This window comes from Zonotrichia leucophrys, chromosome 6 (genome assembly GCF_028769735.1).
Source record: "Zonotrichia leucophrys gambelii isolate GWCS_2022_RI chromosome 6, RI_Zleu_2.0, whole genome shotgun sequence".
NCBI lineage: Eukaryota > Metazoa > Chordata > Aves > Passeriformes > Passerellidae > Zonotrichia > Zonotrichia leucophrys.
The window spans coordinates 12,676,583-12,703,208 of NC_088176.1; the positions used below are offsets into that span (position 1 = coordinate 12,676,583).

Here is a 26,626-nt window from a genome sequence, read left to right on the forward strand (position 1 = left end):
CCGCCCCCGGCAGGGCCGCCCCAATACGCGTGCGCCGTTCGTTCGTGGGCGGGCCCATGGCTGGCCCCTCCCCCGGCGCGGGCACGTCGGCGCGCGGGTGGGTGTGACGCAGTTGCCCATGGTAACCCCGGGCCGCGCCGAGGATGGTGAGCGGGGCGGGGGCAGCGGGGCCGGGCTCGGGGCCGCCGGGGCGGGCTGAGGGCTGAGGGACGGGGCCGGCGCGGCCGGGGGCGTCTGAGGCCGCGGGTGATCCCCCCGCGGAGCGTGGGGTGATGGGGGCCGGGGGGTCTCACGGGCCCGGCCGGGCTCGTGGCAGGCACGGGCAGGCCTTGGGCCATGAGAGGGGGGGCCGAGGCGATGGAACCAGGGGAGCGAGCCAGGCACTGCTGGGTGCTGCCGGGCAGTAAGGGAACAGGCAACGGGCAGTAGGGTAACAGGCAACGGCAGAAACTGATGCACAGGAAACTCCACCTGAATACAAGAAAGAACTTTGCCGTGCGGGTGACCACACGCTGAAACAGATTGGTCAGTTTGTGGAGGCTCCCTCAGTGGAGATATTCCAGAACCATCTGGACACGATCCTGTGCCATGTGCTCCAGGATGACCCTGCCTGGGTGGGAGGTTGGAGCAGTGACGGACTGTGGTCCCTTGCAGCCTGCCCCATCCTGTGACTGTGTGACACCAGCCTGGGGTCTGAGTGCCACCTGGACATCCAGTCAGGATGGGGGCCTGGGGCTGGGCAGGTTCAGGCCCCCATACAAAGGAATGAGAACAGGGAACGTTTGGGGCCTCCAGCCATGGAAGACCCTGGTTGGGGTTGGGGCTCTGGCAGCACACAGATGTTATGGGGGATACTAAAAAGGGGGTTGAGTCCTAAAAAAGGCAACAGAACTGGTGAAGGGCCTGGAGCACAAGTTCTATGAGAGGTGGCTGGAAGAGCTGGGATTGTGTAGTCTGAAGAGGAGGAAAGTGACAGGATAGGGGGAAATAGCCTCGAGCTGTGCTAGGGGAGGCTTAGACTGGACATTAGAATGAATTTCTTTACAGAAGGGGTGATTGGACATTGCAAAGGACTGGCCAGGGAGGTGGTGGAGTAACCACCCCTGGAGGTGCTTAGGGAAAGATTGGAGAGATTGTACATGGCACTTGGTGCCACGCTCTAGTTGACGTGTAAGTATTCAGTAATAGGTTGGACTTGGTGATCTCAGAGGTCTTTTCCAGTCTAATTGATTTTGTGATTCTGTGAATCAGGTCTAGACAGGGGCTGGGAGGCTCAAGGATGCTATGGGGGGCTCTTTGTTGGGATGGAATCAGCATGCCTGGAGTTGATTCAGTCAAGGTGTGAAAGGTGTGATGGAGGGGTGGGTGCTTGGGAGGGCTGGGGACCAGGATGGCCGTGGCCTGAGGAGGGAAGGAGCAGTGGAAGAGCCTGGCAAGGATGGAAGGCAGTGCTGAAAGACTGCCTGTGAAGAGTCTGGGAGCAGCTGTGTCTCTAAAGGTGCACTGGACAACCCAGTCAAGGTGGGAGGAGACAACCCTGAGACTTGGATCCTGTCTATAGAAATTGAGGGAGCTAGAAGAGAGCTTGCTGAAGTGGAAGGGCTGGTTTTTGATACACAGCATGAGAAGGGGCTGAAAGAAAACTGCCAATTGGGTGGGATGGGCAGTCTGGTGAGTCAGTGGGAAAACCCAGTCAGTGTTTGGCTGGCTAGGATAGTTTGCTGGGATGTTGTGTGCTCTGGAGTTTTCTGCCATGGGCAGGCACGATGAGGGACAGTCTGGGTTCAAAAGAAGAAATAAGAATAAACTGTGGGAAAGACTGGAAGTGGAGTTTTGATGTTGATGAGAGAAAGAAAGATCCCAGGGAGAAAAGAAGTGTTGGAAGAAAGAAATCAATTATTTGAGAGGTACTAGCAGGGATTGAAGGGAACAACTGGGTCTCTTGGGTGGAGGGCAATGCTGGGAGACTGGTGAGGGTGTAGTGCAGTCTAAATTGAGGTTGGAGGAAGGCTGGATGATGGACCAGGGTCATGCAGGTATTGGAAACAATTTGGGTTTAGATGTCAGAGTAGTTGGGGTGGGACAAGTGGGATGCTGGCAAAGTGCAGTGAGGACCAGAAGGAAGGGTTGGAGCTATGGGTGAGGGGTGGTGACAGAGCTGCCATGGATGTAGAGCCACTGATGAGGATGCTGCATGAAGAGAGAGCACAAGCAGAAGGCAATAGCAATGGGAAACAAGCTTTCCCAAGGGTAAAGCCTTATTTTGTCCAGGAGCCCTCTGGACATAAGTTGAAGGATTCATGCAAGGGAAGAGGTGTAAGCAAGAGCACCAAAGGCAGCTTCTCATCTTCACTGGGTTAAGTCTGGCTGCATCCCTACCTGCTGGGTCACAGAGAAGAAGACTGAGATAAAGCCTGTGGGATCTGCTCTATTTCAGATGGGTTGGTGATGGGGAATGTCACACCAGGCACCAAAGCCATCACGGGATGGACATCTGCTGTAAAGATGAGGGCAGCTGCCTCCAGCAGTGCAGTGCTTTGTGGGACACATTTGGCTTGCAGCTGCCAGATCTGCTTTTGTGCCTTATGATGTCCTGATAAGCTGCTGTAGTCTGGGATCTGGCTGCTCTTATCCAGGCATTTGTGTGCTGAGAGGGTGACTGGGTGTTCGCCAGTGCTCGTGTTATTTGATACAACGTTTTACTGCCTCTTTGTCTATTTTCCACTTCTTGGAGTTGTTTTTTGAATTACAGCCTCTCAGGCAGGGTGGGTGGCACTTTGGGGTGCCTGGTGGGCTGGGTGGACTGGACAGAGGACTGGAGAGCAATGCACTATCTCTCTAGATTCTCAGCTTTCACTAAAACAGAATAATCATTTGTGGTAGAAACTCTGAAACAGCAGCAAATACATCCAAAGCAGCTATGGCAGCCTGGGGGTATGGGTCAGCAGTCAGAAATCATCCAGACAGCTTGATGTAACAATTTACTGCTTGTCATCTGAGCCATGGTAGCTGCCTGTGAGCACGTTCCTGCCATGTCCTGATGGCACTGGAAGAGCTAAAACTCCCCTCAACGACTGCTTGCTCCAACTCCGGCGCTAAGAGGGTTAACGCTGAGGTTTAAATTATTTCAGTGTTCGTCCAAGTGAGTAAGTACAGAGGGGCAGTGCCTTCTTCTGCAGAGCATAGGAGGATTTCTCACAGCTGTGGGGCAGGGGTGGTGGAAGGTCATAGTTGGAGCACAGAGTGAAGGGTGAGCCATAAAACGGCACAGCATGAGAGATGTGTGGAGCTGGAAGTCTTTGGCACCGCTAAGCAGCATCTGCAGTGGGCACATGGCAAGGGCGAAGGGAGGCTGCTACATGAAAGGATGTGCTGCTTTCCAAAGTTTAGGAAATGCTGTTTGAAGCAGAGCTTGTGGCTTCCTCGTCACAATAATGCTTCCTATTGTCACTGAAATAACAATCTTTACCAAGAGACGTGGTATGTTAGTGATAAATGCTGGGGCCAGAGGATGGCCAGTGTTTTTCTAAAACCATTGATTGAAGATGACATCATTGTGCCAAAACCAGATTTGTCAAAGTGTGGCCCTGTTTTATAGTTGAGGAAACTGAGTCACAGAGTGCCTAGCTGACATAAGGCACATCTGGTAAAGAGGATAAAATAATAGCATAGCTAAATGCATAGTCAGCCATCTTTCTCCTGGTCTTGAGCTCATGTTTCTAGGAAAACCAGCATGTATGTCTTGCTTGCTCTAGGCGTACCTCATACTTAAAAATTCTTTATTTTGTCCCTTGTTCCTTGGTAGTAAGGCTCTATTTAAAACAGCCCCGTTAAAATGCTTTCAAGTATTATAAGTGTCTCACTACTTTAGTTTTCAGTACAGTTCAGTGTCCTGATTTTTAGTTTATTTTACTGATTGCTGAGAGGTTGATATGAGAAATCACCTGCAGATAGGAGAGTATACCAATCCCTAGCGAAGACTTTGAAGTTCTGAAACCAGACAGAGACTGCTGACATTGTCCAGTGCTGAGCATTGGCTCTTCTCTGCACAGGGCAAAATACTTCTTTCAAACCTGCTGAAACCAGAGGAGTTTGATTTTAATTATGAAAAGAAGATTCATGCTGGTATTGGTTTATGTATCAAACTGGAAAGTGCTGTGTGACCTCTTTGACAGAAAACTACATTAGTAGGTTTGAGCTGGAAAAACTCTGTAGGTGACTCGACTCCATTAAATTTTGGATTTCAATGCAGGAAAGAAAGTCTGCATTGAATGACACCATATGGTGGAGACATGCAGTAAGCAAATGATTTTTTGGGAGTTTTGCCAGAGTAAGAAGTATTGAATAAACTGAGCTCAATAGATTAATTTACTTTGGTTGTATTTCGAAAAAGACTGGATGATTTTATGACCATTAGTGACATTTGCAGTTCTGCAGCCGAAGATAAAGGTAATCAGACGTCATTCTTCAGGGCACTAGCTAATCAGTGCAGTTGTCAGAAAGGACTCCCCTCCTCCAGCTCTGTGTGTGCAGGATTGCACCCTGGATGACAAATGTAGCCTCATATATCCACTGTGCAAGGCAAGATATTTGGCTCAGCTAAGCCCCTCGTCCTTCCCTGTGTCAGCTCCTCCTGTGTGACTTTCTGAAATCATCACGTGTACCCTCTATCTTTAACTTACACTTTAAAAATGGTGAACTGCTACCATATTGCTTAACAGAAAGCAAATAAATAAATTGGTGCCCAGAGCTGTGCCAGCAGAGCACCAAGGTGCTCCCATGCCATGGAAATACCGTCTGTCTGGGGTGAGAGATAACCAACTGATACAAATAAGTAGAATCCAAGACAGGTTTGAACTTGACACATTTGCTGCCTAAACCTCATCAAGGATTGTGGGTGTGGCAGAGAAGGAATTAGCAGAAGAATCATGGGCTGGTTTTATGGATATTTTGTGAAGTTTCTCCCACGGTTGTAGGAAAGTCACAGAAGTTTGAGAATAGAGCTCAGCAGTGCTGGGGAGCTGTGGGGAGACAGGAGTTGTCATCTTGATGGCAAATGTGCTTGGCTGAGATGATTCTTGAGGATCAAGTAACTTGTGGTTGCAGTAGTGGGGAAGAGGGCATCTCTGCAGGGGTATAGAGATGGGGAAAATGTGATTGTAATGGCAGGCTGAGCTGCTGAGCTTTGTGGCTCTGTTGCATCTTGGTGAAGTGAATTAATTCTACCTAAATGTCCACATCTAATAGATAAGCAATTGGTGGTGACTGAGGGTGACTTTATTTTAAATTCATTATCTGAGCCTTGTGGCTAACAAAGTTAAACAGAATACATTTACTTCTCTTTCCTAATAAGAACCAACCGTGCTTTGCAGCAGCTTGCGGGCCACGCTTTTTATCCATGCCCCGTGTATCCAGCCCTCAGTACAAGGGAGAATTGTTCTTTCCATTATGGCTTTATATTGCCAATCTGATACAATATTTAAACAGATTATCTCAATGCTCTGTTTGTCCCAAACCAATTTTTGCTTTGTCCTGTAAAGTGAATCTTCCTTTCAGTGGCTTCTGTGGTACAGGATGTAGTTACATGCATCAACTAGTTCAAGAGACCCATATACAGCATGAATAAACCCACAAAACCCTTAGCTAGGACTATAAATGTCACTGTATTTTTATATATGTAGGAATTTTTTTTTGAGAGAGAATAGGATTACTACATACAGCTATAATTGAAAGTCCTTTGATAATTTGGTGGGTATTTTAAACCTAGCAATGATATACTTTCATAAAACCACACATCCCTGTTTTCTGAAGGATGTTAATAAGATGGTTAGCTTTGCTTTCATGCTCAATGTGTTTATGAGTGCTCTTACCCATTTAGTTGCATCTTCGAATTTAATGCCCCACTCTGATTTCATAGTAATTGTCAGGAGTCTCTTTTTCTTTATTCTATGTCCCCGCTCACTGTCTGGAAAATGCAGTCTCCTCATTGCTGACCCCATCAGTCTGTCTCCTCACGGTGCTTGTAAAGAAAACCCTCTCCACCAAGGACAAAGATGTTTTTAAACAAGCCAATCTGATATAAGACATAGTTTGCTTAACCCAGAGGTGACCAAGAAGCGGATGCTGGCTGACTGTGCCCAGCCTTGAGTTGCTCTGTCTGGCTGCCCTTCTCCAAAGGCTGCACATGCTGCCATGCTGTGCTGTTCATTATCTGAACAGCATCTGCAGTTCCCTTCTCTGTTACAGATGCCGCAGTCTGCTTAGTTTTGTGCAGCTGACACGCTGCCCTTACACTCCTGTGAGGCGTCTCTGCGGCTCCTCAGCCAGCTCACATCCACCCTGGCCTGCTCCAGACTTGTCCTGCTTCTCACCCTGGACACTCCAGTGAGCAAGTGCCACTGGCCTGGCTGCTGTGCAGTCTTCCTGGGAATTCTCCCTTCTCACTACTGGCTAAGTCCCGGCATGAGACATTTCTTACCTGCCCTGTTTCAAAAATCTGCTCCTCCTGTGCTGTTTCTGTGCATCCTCTTTGCACCACATCTTCCCATTTCATGGCTTTCTACCTGACAAATCCCATGAATAGCAAGGCATTGCTTTCTGACTCTCCTCAGCCCGTTAGTTTCAGCATTGTGTTTGCCAGCAGAGGAGTGCTTGTCCATCAGTGTGTGTGCAACAGGGGCTGCTTGTCCCACATCATGGTGGCATACAGCAGGGAACTCTGCTGAGTTATTTTTTCCAGTCTACTAAGCTGTCAGGAAATGCCTTCTGTCTTTCTAGTCAGTATGCTCACAAGATCAGTTAAAAAAAAAGTAAAAAGAAAAAAAAAGAGAAATGCATCTGGACATGGCTTTCTTTAGTTTTAAATCTTTGCTAACTACAGGGATTCACATTTTAGATACTATTTACAAAATAGAAACCGTCATGGGAACCAATACTATTATTTGGCTCTTGATTTAAGTTGTATATACAGACTGTGCTGGCAGCTACTGAAATAAAGTCCAGTTCTCTATGTTGGCTTGCTTGTCTTCCAGCCTTTTAAATCAGCTTACTTTATACCTTAGAGAATACTTTTATTTCTATATATATCTTCTCTTCTATTGGCTACCCCCGATAATCCTGTGATCAGCCATGCAGCAGTGTCACTTGAGTAGAATATGGAACGATGCTGATCGTTTTCTCATAGGCTGTCATACTAGCCCAGAAATAGCATCCATCTACAATGGGAGAAGCTCTATTAACATTTACAACTGTTCCTCTTCCCGACCCTTGAGAATTGCTCCGTGGTAGATAAGCAATACTTTGTAATACATTTCCTTGCGCTCAGTATTTTGGAGTTGAATTCTGAAATATAAAGGCACCTAATCCTGATCTGCTCTGGGATACACTGCTCTGCTCTTAGCAAGTGGAGCTGTGAATAGGATTAGCATTTCAACAGCTTCTTTTTTTAACTGTGAGCAATAAACTAAAATAATAGGGCCTGATTCAGAGCTCTCCAAAGTCGGCAGTGGTGCTTTGGCTGATGTACATTGGCTTTGGGTCAGGCCCATAAGAATGGGAAATTCAGTGTTTCCCTAGAAAGGAAGGAGAATGTGTGAATTTTAGAGTTCCTGCTCCTGTGGAGTCTGTCCACACTGAGCTGAAATCCACAGATTTACAAGCCAACAAACACAACTGTAAATTTGACGGCAGGTGAAAAGAAAATGTGTTGCTAGTCATGCAGTTAAAACTTGTGCTTTTTAATGATGTCAAGGGCACTTAGGACATGCATATAAACAAGTAACCACTAGAGGTATTTTTGCTGCTGTTCCTTTTTTCTTTCCTCAGACGTGTGGGAATGCAGACCATCATCAGGGCAGAACACGGGTTGAGCACTATGGCCAGGGAGATGAGCTGTGGGGCTGGCAGGGCTTGCAGTGACTGGCTGCACTGAACACAGCCCTTGAAATTCATTAGCCATGGGCCCATGGGTGAGAGCCAGCTGTGGGCATCTGGCCCTCAGGGCCCTGCACGTGGTGTTACAGGCCTGTACACTTCAACTAAAAGCTGTTTGGGGATTTACTGTGCCTGTGCCTGTGCCTGTGCCGGTACCTGTACTGAGCAGGCATAGCACCCTCTACCAAGCAGAGCCCATTTCTAATTCTCAGCTCTTGAGCAGGGCCTGGATTCCCAGTTTTTTACCTGCCTATCATCTACAAAATAGGTGATACCTTGAGCCTGCTTATTGGGCTATTGCAGATTTGCTATTGCTTGCACAAGCTTTGAATTTCCGAACCTCAGCTTTCCACAGTGCTTTTTAAAAGCACAGCAACAGTAGCAATCCTGCAGTTTTTTATACACACCTTTCGAGCCCAGTTTTACTAAGTTCCTTCTCTCCTTCCTGTTTCTTACACATCACGCACGTTTTTTGACCTGGAGCTGGTAATTTAACAGAAACCCATTAAATTACTCTGAAATCGAAAATGCTTGCAGGGGTGGATCAGATGTCACATGCATTTGAATCTCTGAGCGTTACTAAAAGCTTTAGCATCACGACCTGTGGTGCCGAGTCCTTCCCAAAGCACTCCCACCTGGGAGCAGGGAGGTGAGCAGTCAGAAGCAGCATTTGCAGAGTGGCTGAGGTAGGGAGTGGACAGAAGGACGCTGCTGGAGACAGGGGATGTGTTGCAGTGGTGACAGTTGTACTGCGACATGCAGCTCTTTATCCTGAGGACAAGTTTCTGATTGCCATGATCTGGAGGGGATTGGGAGCAACCTTCAAGGCTCAAATAGTCCTTGGCTCTCAGCAGGAATGTTTAGAGGGTTTAGTTCCTCATAGCAACAAAACACTTCAAGACATTTAACTGATTACACCCTTGCAGGTCGACAAGAAGCATTTTCTCCATTTTGCTATTGGGAGAACAAAAAGGCTTGAGATGTGGGCTCCATGGGCTCAGGTTTCTGCTGATATTTGAACTTTCTTCCTGGCTCTTGGTTTTAGTGGGCTTCGACAAGGGAATTGTCTGGGAGAGATGGATCAGGAATGCTGAGGGCTCCAGAAGGGGCTGTAGGTGTTGCCTGGATTTTCTCAGGCAAATTAGTAGCAAGAGCACCTGTGTCCACAGGCAGGGTCTCAGTGTGGTGTGTGCTTCTTGGGCTCTGAGGAGGAGTCCCTGACATGCAGGGGCTGCAGAGTAGTGTGGCAGCGTGCCAAAGACACTGAGGCATTCCTGGTGTCACAGCCTGCTCCTGTGCCTTTGGCTGCAACTGTCCCTCTCCTGTGGGGTGGGCTGGGCAGGGAGAGGCAGGTGGTAGCAGGGTGATTTGCATCTCTTGGTTATGTACCAGGATCCAGAGTATTTTCCAGCCATTTTAGAGAGGCGCTGGTCTCTGACTGGTGGCACTGACAAAAACTTGGGTGTGCTGCTATAAGGTGCATGCTTGTAAATGAGCTGACCTGCATATTCTGTTTCCTAATCCTGAGTGATACTGTCAGCTCAGAGAGCTGAGCCTGGGTAATGACTGGAATCCACTGTGCTTTTCTTAGTGAGGATGTGTGGTAATCTGAGGTAGTTGTTAAGTGCTACATCCTGAGAATCACAACTGCACATGCTCCATGGGTTCAGCATGTTTTAGACAGATAAACGAGGTTTGAGATGACCAGGGTAGTTACTGTAAGAACCAATGTCAGGTACATTGTAAGCTGTAGTTACCTAGGAGGCAGATCAAATTAATGGGGTTTTCCCTCTGATTAAAGTAATGAAGAGCTTGCAAGGATGTGGTCTGCAAGCTTCTGCACAGGGTATGCATAGGCACTGTCTCCCTGGCACAGGGAATGCCAAACAGCTGTGTGACAAGAGCAGTGCAGCCAGCAGGGCACCCCACTGTGTGACGTTTGTGCTGTCTGAGACCTTGTTGGTACTCTGAGATGGAAGAAAATAGGGGCAAAGGGAGGAGTAGGAAATGAAATGGGAGTAAGGACTGCAGGAAGGTATTTAGGGTGTCTTGGGAGCCACCACCAGACAGAATCCATTTCAGGGGAGGAGGGTATAACATTGTGGGGGACGAGAGTTGGGGTGGGGAAATAACAGCTATGGTCTCTCTTGTGCATTTAGGGTTTACTGTCAATCTTGCGCAAACTGAAAAGCACCCCAGACCAGGAGGTGAGAATCCTCCTCTTGGGACTGGATAATGCAGGCAAGACCACACTCCTGAAACAGCTGGCATCAGAGGACATCAGCCACATCACCCCAACACAGGTGAGGAAGGCCTTTCCTTCTTGAGGCAGTTACTGTGGTCCCACCTGCCATGTTACACAAAGTGCTCATGATTCTAAAAGGGGGAGCAACTGGACCCTGGTGCACCATTAAGTTTGTGTCTTTTCTGCCTAAGAGGAGGTTTCCTGAAGGAGCCAGAGAGCTTCAGGCCGCATTGGTCAGGTAGTGCAAAAGTGGATGAGTGCTGTGGAGTTCTGCAAAAGGCTTTTGCATGGATGAGACCTTGTTCCTTGCCAAACAGGGGACATGTAGAGTGGATGCTGCAGCACTGGACGAACCCTTGTCTGTTTACATCTTTCACCCAACCAGCTCCAAGGGTTCTGCATATACCAGTGCTCCTCTCTAATGTCTCTTATGCCCTTTGGTTGAGCTTTGGGATTGGAGGAGAGGGATGGCTCCCTTCAGAAGCACTGCAGCATTGCTCCAGAGGAGGTTGCTAGAGAGCTATGGGATATGCTTCCCCCCACCCTGTAGCTGCCTCCCAAAGCTCCCAGCCCTGGCACCCTAATTCCAAGCCTTGGTCCCCTGGGTGGTGTGGCAGTGTGTTGCCAGCCCACACCACATCCTGTTTTTCTACTTGAATGCACTTTCAGTTGGTGCTCTAATTGATGAAATGGACCCTTCAGACGTGCAGCTGTTGCTCTTTTAAGCCCAGCATTAGCTGCGTCGTGTCGAATTGAGCTGAGACCTCTGGCTTCATATTAGTTGTGACTGTCTACTCAGCTTTCACAAGCTCAATCTTGCTTCTCACAGTGCCCTTGTTTTCTCCTTATCTGCAGCTCTCCCACCTCTTCCTGCACCCACCCTGCTGAGCTCTCTTAGGGCACTAACTGCATCATATGTCTCCATAGGCATGACAGCATCAACCCTTGACCCAAGAGCACTGACAAACTGATGGTTTAGCAGCTGCTTTTGCTGGTGCCTGTCCCACAGCTGATCCATCTTTGTGGCTCCCCAGCCCATCTCAATGCACATTGCAGGCATGGGATATATAGGGTGTTAATGTCTGGCTACAAATATGCTCCAGCCATTGAGGTTTATGCTCTGTGTGGCTTTGTTTCTGCTCTTTCCAGGGCTTCAACATCAAAAGTGTACAGTCTCAAGGCTTCAAACTGAATGTATGGGACATAGGCGGACAGAGGAAGATCAGACCATACTGGAGGAACTATTTTGAAAACACTGATATCCTTGTGAGTATTGGCTGCAGCTGAATGCTGTGTTCATGCAATGGCTTTCCAAGGTCTCAGCCAGAAATTCAGAAACAAGTAATGTAATGTCCCAGCCCTCAGTAACACCATTGCCATTGTAACAGGAGTTATTCTGAGCTAAATGGCAAGATTGGTTGAGTGCAGTAAGAAAAATACAGTTATGTTTGCAGAAATCATTCAGTTGCATGTTTTTACTTTCACAGGATGGTGCTGTTTATAGCCAGTTCCTTTCCTCTCATCTCAGTCTCTTTCAAATGAAAGAACATTAATAGCATATACTTTACCTATCTATAGCTCCTTTCACTGGAGACTCTGAAGGCCTGTCGTGGGCATTAGTGACTTAAACATTATATGTAGAGGTAGGTCAGTATGGTGCCTTGTTTTATAGGTAGGGAAACTGAGGCATAAGAATTAAATGCTTTGTCTGGCATCAGATAGGAAAGCTTCTGAGTGAGAGACACAGAGAGACCCCTTGTCTTTTCTTTTTCTTCTTTAATTGTAAGGCTGTCTTTTAATGGTTTTGGCAACTTAGCTGTAATTACCTTACAATTAGCTACAGATGACCACAATTACATTTACAGTGCAGGACCTTTGTTTTTCCATGCCAGAGCACATTGCCCTGGGACCCTCCAGGTGCTGTCTTGGCTAGTTTCAAAGATCACCTCTAGCATGCAGTCACATATGCCAGGATGAAGGCAGACTGGGGGCTGCAGGCCTCTCTCTGCCCCAAGCACTATTGCCTGTGGGAACAGGGAAAAACCAAGGTCTGCATACTCCCATGGGAAGGTAGGAAGCTCTCTCAGAAGGACACCATTCCTCCCTCCTGTCACACATATACTCAGTAATGTGTCAGAAGCTTCAGTGCACTTGCATGGAAGGATTAGTGCAACTTGGAATAGGACTCTGTTCACCAAGGCTTGTGTCCAGTTGCTGAAAGGCCTGGCTGTGCCTGCAGGCTTAGAAAACATTGTCCAAATGAAGCTATTACTTAAATGTGACTAGTAAACCCTTGATACTTTCTTTTGCCAATCTTCGTTTTTGAGCCTTAATTTGGAATCTAAAGTTCAGGAACAGCCACCACTGCAAAAACCCAGCTGATTGCTTTTGCAAAGAGGAGCTGTGAGATTTTTCATGGGGTATGATCTGGGTTTGAGAAATGAGCAGGATGCACACTGTGCTCCTCTGTGGCTGTTGAGGACAGAGATGGTGTGGCTGTGAGGTGACTGTGCCCACTGAGCTCAGGCTCTAGTGCTGTGGGTGGTGGGGAGGCAATAAGTGTGCAGATCAAGGTCAGCCCTGCAAAGCAGCAGCATTGGGATCTCTGCCTGCTGGGGCAGGTGCTCAGGATGCAGAGGCTGTGCAGCCACAAAACGGTATCTGGAAGACTCTGCTGGCAAAGACAATAAACTACACTGGTTTGTTGCCTTCCCCCCTTCCTAGTGTGTGCTGCATGGGAGGTGCAGAAATAAAGGTGAATTTGAAGACTGAAGGAGATGAAAGTAGTTGTTTTCCCTGCCCCTCTCTCACCCCAGTTAAAGCAATGTACAGAAAAAAATCTCTTCATATGACTAAGAAAATGGGTGGATAGAAGCAGAATCAGTTTGGGGGAAGCAGCAGTGTGAATTCAGAGAAATAGCTGGTGCACCAATGGACTTGAGTTCCCCTAGCTGCACTTCATGCTGACTCCCAGTCCCAAACTGGGAGATGTTGGCATGTTGGGGCAGTGCTTTGCTATTCAATACACACCAAAACTGGGATCACGTGTATGCTGATGGCTTCCTCTGTCTTCTGCCAGTCCTTACCCCTGTTTTAACCAGTAATTTTACCCTCTGACAAACCTGGTGCAGATTGTGCGTTTATAAATTGAGCCAATTTATCCTCGTGCTATTTCTTCATCTAGTCCCACCACTTGCAATTTCTGCCCAACCCATTTATTCCAGGCTGTGTTTTGGCTTGTTTCTCAAAGGAGGTACCCAGCTTTACAGGAATTTCTTTCTCAAATCTTCATTCTCCAGCATGGTGTTCCAATTGGTAAACTATGTTACCAAGCCCCACAGGCAAAAACAGCTCTTGTGTGGCCTTGGCCATAAAAGGAGGTTGGACATGAGATACACTACAGTTCCCAGGACCCCCTGCTTCCCTCTTCCCCTAAACTGCATTGCATAAAACAGAAAGGACCCTCTAAAGAGTATTAAAAAGCAGGAAGTAATTACAAATTCAAATCCATGCAGGTGCCTTTGAATGAGAGCTTGGTCTTGCATCACACACCTGTGATATTTGGAAGCTTAACGCAGGCAAATAAGGTGTGGATATCTGGCTGATTGCATATTCAGACAGGCACCTGCAGCTATTTGGCACAGTGCTTGCTGGTTTGGAAGTAGGCACTCGGCACATACTTTGCTTTCTCTGTGCTGTGCTTTTGTGGCTTTTGCCCCAAGCACTGTTGTATCTAGTTCTCATCTTGCAAAACAGCTCCCTAGTGAGGAATGAGTAGTGCAGGGGAAAGCCTGGCTGGATGGGACCCAGAGCCATTCCTTCCCAGTTAGAGAAGCACTGCAGTATGGAAGGTGCTGCCTTTCAGCTCACAAGCAGCACTCGACCATTGCATTCATGTGTTGTGGACTTCCCCAGAGATGGCCAGAGACAGATGACAATCCAGTCTCACCCCAGAACACAACTGCCAGCCCTGCAGCTTCTGCCTTTCTTTTGCTCTGTGTTTCCTACCCTACATGGGATGCACAGGGGTGGATGCCTGGTAGGGGCGGGGAGGCCGTGTGTAGCTGATGCAGTTTGGTGCACGTGCTGGGGATCACACTGCAGGGAGAGGCCCGTGTGTCATGCCCACGGGCTGGTCCCCATCACGTGGCAGCGGGTGCGTGCTCTGCTGACGCATCCCCACGCAGCTGCGTCCAGCCCTGCCGCGGCCCCCAGCCCCTGTCAGTGCACATCAGCCCCCAGTGATCTGCACAGCGGCTGGGAGGTTGCTGGGTTACCTCCTCAGGCCTCGCATACAGATTTTCCTGCTGCGTGTTTGGTCCCATTTCAAACAACTCAAATGCTGTTCATTAAGAGAGTGCCTATAGTTTAATAGATATTGCTGCTAGAGATCTTCCCTCCTCCTACTATTTGATCGAAATCATCCTAGAAGCATAGAGTCTTATGCTGAGACTGCCTGCAAGGCTGCCATTTATCTTGATGGCAGGGTGCTGTGCTCATCTATTCCCTGAAAACCAGGCTGACACTTGCTCCCTGTAAGCCACCAAAGTGCATGCAGATGACATGCTAGCTGCTTCAATCACTACTGATGGGGAATGGCAGCAACTGGAAGCAAAATGCTCAGTGTTTGTCACCAGTCCCATCCCTGTCTGCTATCCCAGCATCCTTCTTCAAAAACCTTCATGTATCAAGCAAGGAAAAAGGGATACCAGTCTATTCTTGCCTGCATGTTGTACTGAGGTTCCCCATTTTTTTAGGTGGCAACTGAGGATGGAGTCTTGCAGGCTGAATCCAGCCTTCATACCCAACCACCCTCTCCAAGAGGCTACAGTAGGATTGCCTGATGGAGACAAACTCAATGTCCCCAACACATTCATGTGTCCCCTGAGTGCCTTTGTGTGCCTTGGTGGCTTATTGAGGAGGTGATGCTAGAGAGCAGCACGGTACAGTCACACCAGGCCAGTGTTTGTATACTTTGCTGGGGTGAAAGGCCATGTCTGGCTCCCCAGGTTTTACCCTCCTATGGTCAGCTTCAGCTTGTAACAATAGGTTTGAAACAATACCAGCAATCTCCCGTTTTCTTCAGATAATATATGCTGTGGTGATTGTGACAGCATCCCAGTACTTCTGCCAGCTCCTTTCTGATTCTACCCACATGGTTGTCCACTTCTCTGGCATTAAAAGAGGCGGTTCCTCTCCTTTCAGAACATCATGAAGTTTTGTCAACATTTGCTGCAAATAATAGCAAGGATCTTTGTGCCCAAAAGTGTAAATTCACTTAAGCACATGCTGCTGTGGAAGAGTGTCTTCTGGGAAGAGTAACTTTTCCTGTAATTTCTTTTTTCAGATCTATGTCATTGACAGTGCAGATAGGAAGAGGTTTGAAGAAACAGGTCAGGTAAGTTACTTAAGCCCAGCTTCCTTTGAAGTAACTCAGTGCTTCTGAGTGCCCCTTGCTCACAAAAGTTAGGAAGAAGATTTTGTTGTTTATGAAGGAAATTTGCATTTCAAGAGACTTGCCTTTCAACATCAATACAGATTATTTTGGTAGATGTGAAACAAGGAAAATAGGTAGCCTAATTCTGTTTAAATAGAACAGTGTTCATTAAAGTTATACAATAATAGCAAATGGAGCCTAATACTGAAAGCACAAACTTCTCTAAGTCCTTTAAACCTTGCCAAACCAAGACCCTGAGGAATCCTATTTTCTTATTTACGAAGCTGAAATGGAAATCATATTGACTTGATTGTCTTTTGGATGTAATTGTAAAAAAGCTAAGAACTATCTAACTAATACTGGCCAGAAAATAAGATTTCCGTTTTACAAAGTTCTGATGTTTTGTAACATTTTTTGTTTTAGGTTGGAACAAAAATAGGACTTAAACTTTATTGTGTAAAATTGTGAAAGTGACAGTGTCCCAAAATAGCTAGCAATAGATTTACCCCACAGAAATGGGAGATGTAGATTAAAGCCTTCTGTTCTGCCTGATTTGAAGGAGATACTTGATCTTTTGCCTCTCAAGTCTCATGGACATACCCCAACAGCAGAACTGTTGGTTGTTCTAGGAGTGGGGGAATCTTTCCCCTGCTGGAGCTATTTCATTTTATATCAGTAATTAAATATTCATTGGGCAAAAGAGATAGAAAGGAAGCAGCAGCTTAGATCACTTGCCCAAGTCAGGCGGAGCCAGCCTAAACCCCTCCTCATATTTCCGCAAACACTTTTGGTTTCAATAAATCAGCCGTGTCAGATGAAAGACCTATTTTGTTGAAAATTTCCCAGCCAGTTCTGTTTATAACTCCATCCTCTCATCCTGGCCTCCAAGCCAAACATTGCTTTTGGGGGGGATGGAGTTGTATTTCCACTGCAGTTTAGCATCTCCCTGACTGCACTTGTTTAATCCCGAAGTTTCTATTCAGTGGATAAAAGATGTTAGAATGTTATCTGAGAGCATGAGACCTTTCCAGCTAATAAATAAGGAGGCCACAAAAATCTCCTATACTCATCTGTCTGCAATGCCAGCAGTCCCTACAGGTTCATGTTCTGCTGAGTTTGTCATATGTTCCCATAGGGAAGCGACTTGAGACTGAGTGCTGTTTTCACATGAGACCATTGCACAACCTAGACATGAAGTATTTCTGCCACCATTGATCCACTGCAGATTCAGATTTGAGCTAGTAAAAAAATCTTTTTGAGTCAACCAGTTTTGAAAGAACAAACCCATTTTTTAAGATGCCATCCAATGTGTGCTGTGCATATGGAGCCAAAATTCAACTATTAAGGCTCATCTAGCTTGTCTTCGGCTAATCAATGCCTTCAAAATTATCAGCACTTTCCTGTGGGAGGGAGATTTCCATTTTGGGGAGGAGGTGGGGGTTGGGAAGTCCTCTTCTATTTAAATTGTAGTGATTAAAACTTCGAACAACCCCTTGAAACTCACAATGAGCAAAGATACCAGGGCCAGTGTGAGTGGTTGCTCAGGTACAAATCAGGTCAGTCAGGCAATAACTTAAGACAGATTCCTCATACTGCCAATGTACTTGTTGTTTTTTGCTGTTTCATCAGTTTTGGTCTCCTGAGATCAGAGACTGGTAAAACATGGAGTTGTAGCCTTTAAGGCAACTGCTAATTTCAGACCAAAATTAAGATTTTTCTAACCTGCAATTGGAAGAAATAGCTTTTGAACCTTGGGCAGAGATGATTGTATACATTTTTGCTGTCTTATAATAAGATCTAGGTTTCACTGGAGCACACTCTTCTAGCATTTGCCCTAAATATATTTCTAATTAGAGACAAGCATTGGTGGTTGAAGATTTTCTTCCCTTCCCTCTCACCATCTTCCCCCCACCCCACTCCCTTGTAAATGATACAGGAGCTGGCTGAGCTTTTGGATGAAGAGAAGCTTAGTGGAGTCCCCGTGCTCATATTTGCCAACAAGCAGGATTTGCTGACGGCTGCCCCTGCTTCAGAGATTGCCGAGGGACTGAACCTGCACACAATCCGGGACAGAGTCTGGCAGATCCAGTCTTGTTCAGCTCTTTCAGGAGAGGGAGTACAGGTGAGGCTCTGCAGAAGGCTTGCTGTGCCAGCAGGCCATCTGTAAGAGATTGCTGATCTGCAGGGTGGGGTCAGCACAGCCAAAGCCTTGCAGTGCAAAACGCGGGGGGTGCGTGTCTTGGGTCCTGCGCAAAGGGAAGGGAGAGCTGGGGGCCCTGGGGCTCTCTCCACCCCTGGTAAAGGGGAGAGCAATTGCCTCCCCACCCAGGAGCCCTTAGCTGGCCCAGATGAAGACATTGATTTCTTTTAAAGAGACTGCTGTCAGGTTAATCATTCTCACAAAACAAATTGTCTTTTACTATTAACCCTTTGACTGGTGCGAGTGTGCACTCTAGAAATCTGATTTACCTTTGCTACTGATGTCATTTGGCATTTTACTAAACCCAGGCACCAGGGAGAAAAACTGATCAATTTTTCTCATCCAGAGAAATGCTAGAGTTGCACATGGAGCAACAACCACTTCTAATGTCAGCATGTGGGGCAGCAAAAACACACCGAGGGGCCTGCACTGTATCCCTGTGCTGAACTGTAATAGTTGTGTCTTGGGCTCCTGTGCTGTAGTCAGTTCCTGCGGTATAGTAGTTCTTTGTAATGTAAATGGGACCTAGGTTTGTTTATTTCACTCTTAGGTTTTCCTGAATTAATGAGGTATTTGCAGAGCTCGAAATCTGAGTACTCCCTTCACTGATATTTAAAGAAACAGAATGGTGAAGACATTTATCTTCACTGCAGTTTCAGTAAAACCTTATTTGCAGATGCTACAGAGCAGTTCGGAATAGTGAGATCTCAAGCTGAGTATGAAGAGTCACAGAAGCAGCCCTCCATGCTGAGTGGGCAGTAAAATGGCAGATGAAATTCAGTGTTGACAAGGGCAAAATAATGCACATGAGAAACAACAATCCTAATTATACGACGATGGACTCAAAATTAGCTGCCATTACTCAGAAGCAGAGCCTTGGGAACAGAGCTCATCAAAGGCCAGAGAGGAAAATTCAAACACTGGACAATTACAAGAAAGCAAAGAAGAAACATCTTTTCTAGCAGGTTAAAGTCATTGTGAGTCCATACCTTGGATATGACCTCAAATTCTGTCACTGCCACATTTGAAAAGGTTTTAGTAGTAATAGTAGAATCATAAAGTCCAACAAAAAATTAGGTAGAAGGGTCTTCAGAAGATCTTCAGACCAACTTCATGTTTAAAGAGGGATAGCTGTGAGTCTAGAGGAGGTTGCTGAGAGTCTTGTCCAGTCAAGTCATAAGTATATCTAAGCATGTAAATTCCATATCTTCTCTAGGTAACCTCTTCTAGGCTCTTAACTACCCTAATCAGAAAAAAACTACACTCCACGTATCTGCTTAGAATTAGGAGAGATTTGAGGATCCTCTGTCAGGAATGATCAGCAGCACAGAGTGGCATCTGTATACAGGGATAATAAATAAATTAGGACTAGCAGTTTGTAAGAGAGAGGATAGAGAGTGGGAACATCTTCAGGATTTATAAAATAAGGTATAAAAATGTCAGATAGACTGTATGCTATTTTTACACTGCTAGAGGAAGAGAGTTCCTGATGAAATAATCAGAAAATGATTTAAAAGAAATAAAAATAAGTGCTTCTTTGCAAGTGGCATAATTAAATTCTGGATCTCATTGGCACAGGATGTTGGGGAGACCAAAGGTATAAGAAAAAAAACAGTATCAGAAAAATACTTAAATGAATTTCTAAAGAAGGGATGTGCAGGCAATGGCTGACCAGTAAGATCTGGAGGCAGCTTTTAACTGAGGAACAGCTTGGGCCATGAACTGGGAGCAAAGAACAGAGTAAGGCAGATCCTGTTCCTACATGGTCTTTCCACTGGCATCCAGAAAGAGGATGCTGGCCTGGGCCTGTACTTAGCTAAGCTACAAATTCAGCTGTGTTGTAGCCAATGTTGTAAAGAGCTTCAGCTCTAAATCTCTGCTCTGAAATTTCCAGTCTGAAGAAGTATGACCAGGAAAACAAGGCTGCAGTTGACAGGGTTTCAGGCAAACATAGGTTGCCTTCCTACCCCTTCAGGCCCTTCTCTAGGTTATGGAAGTCCAAGGGAGCTCTCCAGCTGCAAAGGGGCAGTAAAGAGACAGATGAAATTCAGAGATGTGTGTTGGATGTGGAAAAAGTAAATGATACAAAGTGTCACTTTCTGTTCTTGAGCTTTGAAATGTGCTTCCTTCTCAGGCAGATTTGTGGGGTCTATGGAGTGGGCTGCACACTTTTCCACTGACAGCACCTTCTTACTGTGCCTCCTCCCTGAAGCACAGCACATCCTTAATCATCCAGTAGTGCAAATACTCAGTCCAATACCCTCTGCCAGGGAAATGAAATCTGCTTCTGCATTCACTTCCAGAAAGTAGAAGACCAGAACTAAATAAAAGTATTTGCAGGCCTATGTATTTTTGTTCATCATGCTTATCTAGACAAATTAGTTTAGATGCAGGCTAGATAGCATCCCACTTTGTTGTAGTCAGTCTCATTGCCCTAAATTCTTCAGCTTATTCCATAAATGATTATTGCAGAAAAGTCAGGAAAGTTGCCAGCTCTCTATAGCTTACAGAAGAAGAGCCCCTACTTTTCTCTTCAGTCATAACTTCAGCTCTGTCAAATCAGACAGCAAGAATGTCAAGCACTCCCTTTCCTTGCAAATGGAACAAAGTGTTTGGGGAGATGGCTTTTAAAATAAACCCAGATCAGCCTAGGAAAAAATGGTGTCTTCAGTCCTGGGATGTGAAGGAGAGGTCAAACTTTAGGAGAATCAAAAAACTTGTTTAAAGAATGAGATTAGGAAAGATGTTTTTGAGGATTGTGGTACACCAGGGCCACAGATACCAGAGGCTCAGAACAGGAGCTCTCCATATGTGGTTAAATCTCAGGTCACCGCTTTAAGGACTTTGTTGAGAAATGACAATGAGTGGCAGCAAAATAAATGGAGTTGGGGAAGCATCAGGTGTTCAGAATGAAAGTCAAGGAATGAGCACACCAACCATTGCAGGTGATGGAATGGATTAGCTGGAGTTTGATTAGCTGGAGTTTGATTAGCTGGAGTAGAATTAGAGACATTACTGACAGATCTTTCAAGGAAGAATGGTGGCAAATCTCGTACTAAGCACATGCAGAAACAGAGTTCATATGGGAAGATGTTTGTGATAGCTTGAAGGAAAAGCAATGAACAAAGATAAATAATGCTGATACATGAAGGAGAAATAGTTTGAAGGTCATTTAATTAGTTTAGCAGCTAGCACCATCGTGTATAGAACTGGGTAGTTAAGACTGGGGATTTCAAGGTTAATGAGATTAGATTATGGTTAATAGAATGATATAAATTTAGAGAATTTAACTATTATTTGAAATGGGTTATTTAATAAAACTGTTAATTAAGGGGGGAATCCATATAGTCATCTTCTCTTTTAAAATTAACCATTAGGGACTCTGGAAAAGGGGCCTAGCAGTGTCCTGAGCAGGCTCAGAAGAGAGGTGACTGGGTTAACTGGAAACTCCATGTAGTGTCTCTGGATGCCAGCTGGCAGCCCCTGTTATGCCAGCTGAAGAGTTCATTACCTCCCGACTGGAACTGTGGGCAGCACTTGTCTTGTTAATCAGACTTCATGGTGCCATTGAGGCTTTTCCAAGCATAATGTCTTCTTGGGTCTGTTCTTATCCTCAGCCCCAGATAAAAAGCAGGAAAGCCTTTTCTCCTTGCCACATCTGGGCTCTTCTTCTGGAATGGGGTGCTGACCAGCCTACACTGAGACCTCAGCAAGTGAGGGAGGTGATTACTGATGACAGCAGAGGAACATAAGGGAACTATTGCCTCACAGTGACTCTGGTGCCATGTAGGATCTCTTGGAGTATTTGTGACCAGGTCTCAAATTGTAGCCCTTGGTGTGCAAAAGCTGTGTACATTCCACCCTGGCCAGCCAGGGTTGGTGTGAAAGCAAACAGAAGCCTTCTGCTTTGCTGCCTCCTCTCTTGCTGAGGTGTTATTTAGGGGCCAGGGTGTGATATTAAATATGACTCAAGGCTTGGGACTGATGTGTGCTCTGTAGCTTGTTTCTTTGAAGCAAGATTCTCCAATCAGGGCAGCAGGAGTTCAGCCTGCCCTGAGGAACTGTCCTCCAGAATGATGATGCAGCGTATTGTGTCCAGAGTCTCCCAAGCATAATGACCCTCTGGAGACCATTAAAAGAGCCAGTGAATCTGAGAGTAGCCACTAAACTTTTCCAATTTATGCCAGAGCCCATCTGGCCCAAAGGATTGTGGGGAAGGCTGAGCCTCTGTATCTTCCCTGGCTGTTTCAACCTAGTTGAGAATGAAGCCCAAGACCTAAGTTATGTTTGTGCTGCGATTCAACACTTTCATAAGGGCAAGATTTAAAGCAGGACCATCCCTGGCAGATACACATACCAGTGAGGTATCTGCAGAGCTTAGGTTTAGTCTTAGCCAGGAAAGGCTGGATGGGGATCTCCCACATCTTAACAAGGTTCTGGAGCTATTTGTAAATATGATTTAAAACCAGTTTTGATGACTGCATCTCTCTTGGAGCAGACAGAGCCTGTGCATGTTGAGGAAAAGCAACCATGTTTCCAGATTACAAGGCAGTGTCTTCTGATTTTTAAGTAGGGTAAGGAGGGAGTCTACAGGGATACAAGGTCTCAGAGGACAAGAAAATAAGCTTTCACCCAGGCAAAACCCAATGGATAATGTACTGGCAGGAGCCAGCCTGTATGATCACCAGAGGTGCAAGGAAATGACAGATAATGAAGGCACAGTCCTGGCTGTGCAGAGGGAGAAGAAAGTGACAGTTAAAATAACGCATACCAAAAATGCTAGAGATTGAAAATTTTGCACTTGCCTGACCCAATTTGTTATGGCAGACAGAGGATTACATGAAAGGATTAAGCTTTTCTGTCCTTAAGGTCACATTAGGGGTCACAAGTTTGTGGCCTTGCCTGATCCCAGGCTTGCAGGGGAGCAGAAATCGCGAGGCTTTTTATGGGGTGGAAAGGACTTGTTCGCTGTGTTTGAAGTCAGATTACTTCACTCCCATAGCCACAAAGCTGATAATGCAGAGAATAAGCAAGCAGTGGGCTAATCTTAAGCAGGACTTTTTATTTCTCCCAAGGAAGGCTCTACCAGTACTTTCCCAAAGGGCCTTGGAGTACAGCTCCCTTGGCACAATAGCAGATGGGACTGCAGCAAGGCGGGGTTGTGTGAGCAGCATTTCTCTTCAAGGAGCATTATCCTCTTCCCTGGGGTTCTCTCTCTTTGCTTTGGTAAAGTTTACTAGCTGCTTGTTAAGGAGCTAAGAGAGGCAAAGCTGAAAGATCTGAAATCTTTCCCTGGCTAAGTTTTCCCAGGGTTGACTTGAGGCTGGAATACTAATATTGTATCCGCCTCAGTCCTCAGAGTACCTGCCAATGTTTCTGTGTCTCAACAAAGCAGCACAAGGACATCTATCAAGATCTAAATGTTACTGTAGGGATTATACTTTCTTCACAGAACCATCTTTTAAACATGCAGATATAGGGACAGAGTGCGCAGGGACAAAGGATGACAACAGTTGACTCCTTGAGGACTTGACTCTTTCAAGCACTGTTTCCTCCTTCCCATGTGCCTTTCCCATAGCAGCTCTTTGTGTTTGTAGCAGCTTCCCTGGATTTCTTTATCTTACCAATGCTCTGTCCTGCTTCACACCATAGGTAGAAAAACTGCAAATGTACCTTTTAGGTTTTTTTGCTTTCCATTGCATTTGGTATTCTCCAAAGCATCTGGGGACACTGCAGAACAACACTCCCCTTAAAAAAAAAATTTACACCAGAAGCTGCAGACGTAGCTGAGGAACACATCTCACATACACCTTTCTGATACAGCTGAACATGTTAATTTTCCCTTTATCACTGTCAGGCAGGGGGATATTTACAATTAAATGTGATTTTTTCCTGTCAATTAACTCATTCCAGAAGAGAGTTTTTAAAATCTATTTCTGCTTTAAAAGTTTGGTGACCTACTTACGTATTTCAAGCGTGTTTGGAGTTCACCTTTCCTCTTGCATTTTGCTATGTCATTCTCTTGCCCTCGTTAAATGCTTCATGCAGCCAGGCTCCCAGCCATGGTAAATCCCATCATAAACTCTGCTTTATGACCCTCGCTGTGCTGGTGCTGCAATGGTCTGCCTTTCTCCTTGCCCAGCTCCCCAGTGGCAGCAGGCAGTGTTTTAATCACAGTGAATTCAGGTTGTGGTCAGATTAGGTAGAAGATAGGATGCGTGTTTGTTGTTTTGCAGTGATGTATTGTTTCTGGGATTACTGTGCTGAATAGCAGAGGGTGTCAGCTGATATTTATTACTTTAAGCTGTCTCAGCTGTTCTGGTTCAGCAAATAAACCTACATTCAAAATGAATGAGGAGCTCTGCTTGCCTTGTATGCCATGATGTGTGCAAATGTGATTATTGCTTCCAAGGCAGGGGAAGCTGAAATCATTGTGAGAGCATTTTTAGTTATTTATTTATTTTTACTCTTTGCAGGCAATCATGCAGATTTCTAAAGCACACAATCAAGTCAAAGGCTTGACACCTCTCCTTCCAGCCCCATTGTTAAGCCCTGGCATTCCTCATGCTGGGAATCACTTGCTCCCTCTCTCTCTAAAGTGATAAGCTTTAAACCATGCTATTGATTGCTTAAGGCATTACATGTTTTACACCTAGGTTATCAGTGTTATTGAAAGGGGAAGACACAAAGCTACCAGGCCTTAAAATGAATCTACCTCTCATCTTTTCCCATTTGCTCAGAGGATTTCAGACAATTTGTTTTACACTGATCTCTGCTGGGGAGATAAATAAATGAAACTGGAGACACCAACCCTCCCCAAGGTTAGAGTTAGAAGTGTTATTAGTGTAGGGCCTCGTGCACCCCAGCACAAACTGGGGTCACTTATTCTTTATTTAACACAGCAACAAGGGCTGATTTCAAAAGTTGCTGCTCCCCTTCAGATAAGAAGTGTCACATAGCGCAGTTATCAAGGTGAATTGGTATTTTCAAGTGAGAACCTCTCTGCTTCTGATTAAGCCCTGAGGACACCCTCTCTTCTCTCTTAACTCTTTAGCTCCCCTCTGACATGGCAACCACCTTTGTGGCTGAGGGACAGCAAAGAGGCACAGCAGTGAGTGTCAGCTCACGCAAAGGGCCTGCTGTACTCTGCCTTGGGCTGCCTGTCCTTGGAGGAGCTGAGCTCCTTGGCAGCCTTTTGGCACTCTGGGAACAAGGGAATAGGAAATCAGCAACACTGCTACCGTAGGGCAACCAGTGACGTTTGCCTAAAAGCTCTGACCTTTCTTAGGGTCTAACTGAGGTTGTTGTGGTAATGATACACAAATGACCACTGAACATAATACAGTGAAATCCCTCCACTCTGAACTCTGAGGTGATATTTGCCTGACTTCCAAACACAAAGATGTGCTGCTCCTCTCTTATCCCCAAAACCCTACCTTTTGCCTTCAGCCTCCCTATCTGCAGAGATACCTCGTAGACAGGACAGAGGTAAGGGATTTGATGGGACACAAATATGAGGAGACTGTGCATCTTGCACTCCATTGGGCACATCTCCTAACAGATAAGTGACAGGAGCAGATGAAGCTTTGGCTTTCAATAGCATATCCCGTTCTGGGATCTCAGCAATAAATTCACAAATTGGGTATTCACAGCACAAGTGTTGCTGTCCTGCTTGCTCTGGCCAGAGAGGTCACCCACACATTTTTACAGAGATACCTTAAGGAGTATATCAGCCTCTTAAAACAGGACCATGTCGTTTCTCACTGAACCCCTGTGGGATCACTGAGGGCCCATTTTCTGTGGGGGCCCTGAGGAACAGGGAGCAGGGTCCAGGTCTGGTTATTGCAGTGACTTTCATGAATCTGGATTTCAAGGCTTGCAGATGAACAGAGAATTAGACCTGTTTTCTTAACAGGGGGCTGACTGTATAACAGTCTCCTAAAATCCAGTCTCAAAGATAAGATGACTTGCCCAAGATTACACAAACCATCTGTAGCCAAACCTAGAACAGAGCCTTCATCTGCTCTGACGTACCTTGACTGCAAAGCGATCCTTCCTCGTAGGACCTACACATAGTGATGTGATGAGATGATGATACTTTTTTATGGTCAGATGAAAGATTTAATAACCTCTGTGTGACAACATCTACCAAGCAAGGAAGCACTTATTTTTTTAACCCACAGTGGTTTTGGGGACAGAAGGGCAGGCAGGGGGTCAATGAGGAGGCAGAACATGATGCTTGCAGAACGGTGGTGGGGTGGGCTTGGGGGATTCCTCCTCCTGTCGCTTGACTAACGTTACCTTTCTCTGTCTGAAGGACGGCATGAACTGGGTGTGCAAAAATGTCAGTACTAAGAAGAAGTAAAGCATTCTGAGCTGCATGGAAATGGAGGAGCGGTGGGAGCAGAATTCTAGCCTGAAAACACTAATTTGCTGCTTTCTGACCAAATGTTTTTCCATCTGTGCACAGCTACAGCTGTTAAAAGAAAAAAAAAAAAAAAGAGAGAAAAAAGGGAGCAACGTTGGTTTAAACCTACTGCTGGATTTGGAACTTGACCTGCTCTTTAGTATCATTTTTTTTATCCCAATAAAGGAATTACATATTTCCTCCCTATGCATAAGTAGTATTAAATGTCTGATTAGCAAGCAAGTTTGTAAGCAGAAGCAAGACTGATTCAGTGTGGAGCAGAGGGAGTGGTGAGTTACTGTAGCAGCTTAGATGCATAGGAGCTGCCCTAATAGGCGCGGTTGCTGAGGACACGCTCAGCATCAGTCACAGCTTCCCCTCAGTGACAGATAAAATGCAGTTGTG

General features: G+C 45.9%; 1 protein-coding gene across 1 annotated transcript; it reads left to right on the plus strand.

Annotated features, from left to right (window-relative positions):
• Positions 1-47: 47 nt before the first annotated feature.
• Positions 48-26,428, plus strand: ARL3 (ADP ribosylation factor like GTPase 3). The gene is made up of 6 exons (XM_064717297.1): positions 48-146; positions 10,092-10,235; positions 11,327-11,443; positions 15,525-15,575; positions 17,551-17,736; positions 26,132-26,428. The coding sequence occupies exons 1-6, from the start codon at positions 144-146 to the stop codon at positions 26,177-26,179; spliced, it is 549 nt and encodes a 182-aa protein (XP_064573367.1). The 5' UTR covers positions 48-143; the 3' UTR covers positions 26,180-26,428.
• The last annotated feature ends 198 nt before the right edge of the window (positions 26,429-26,626 follow it).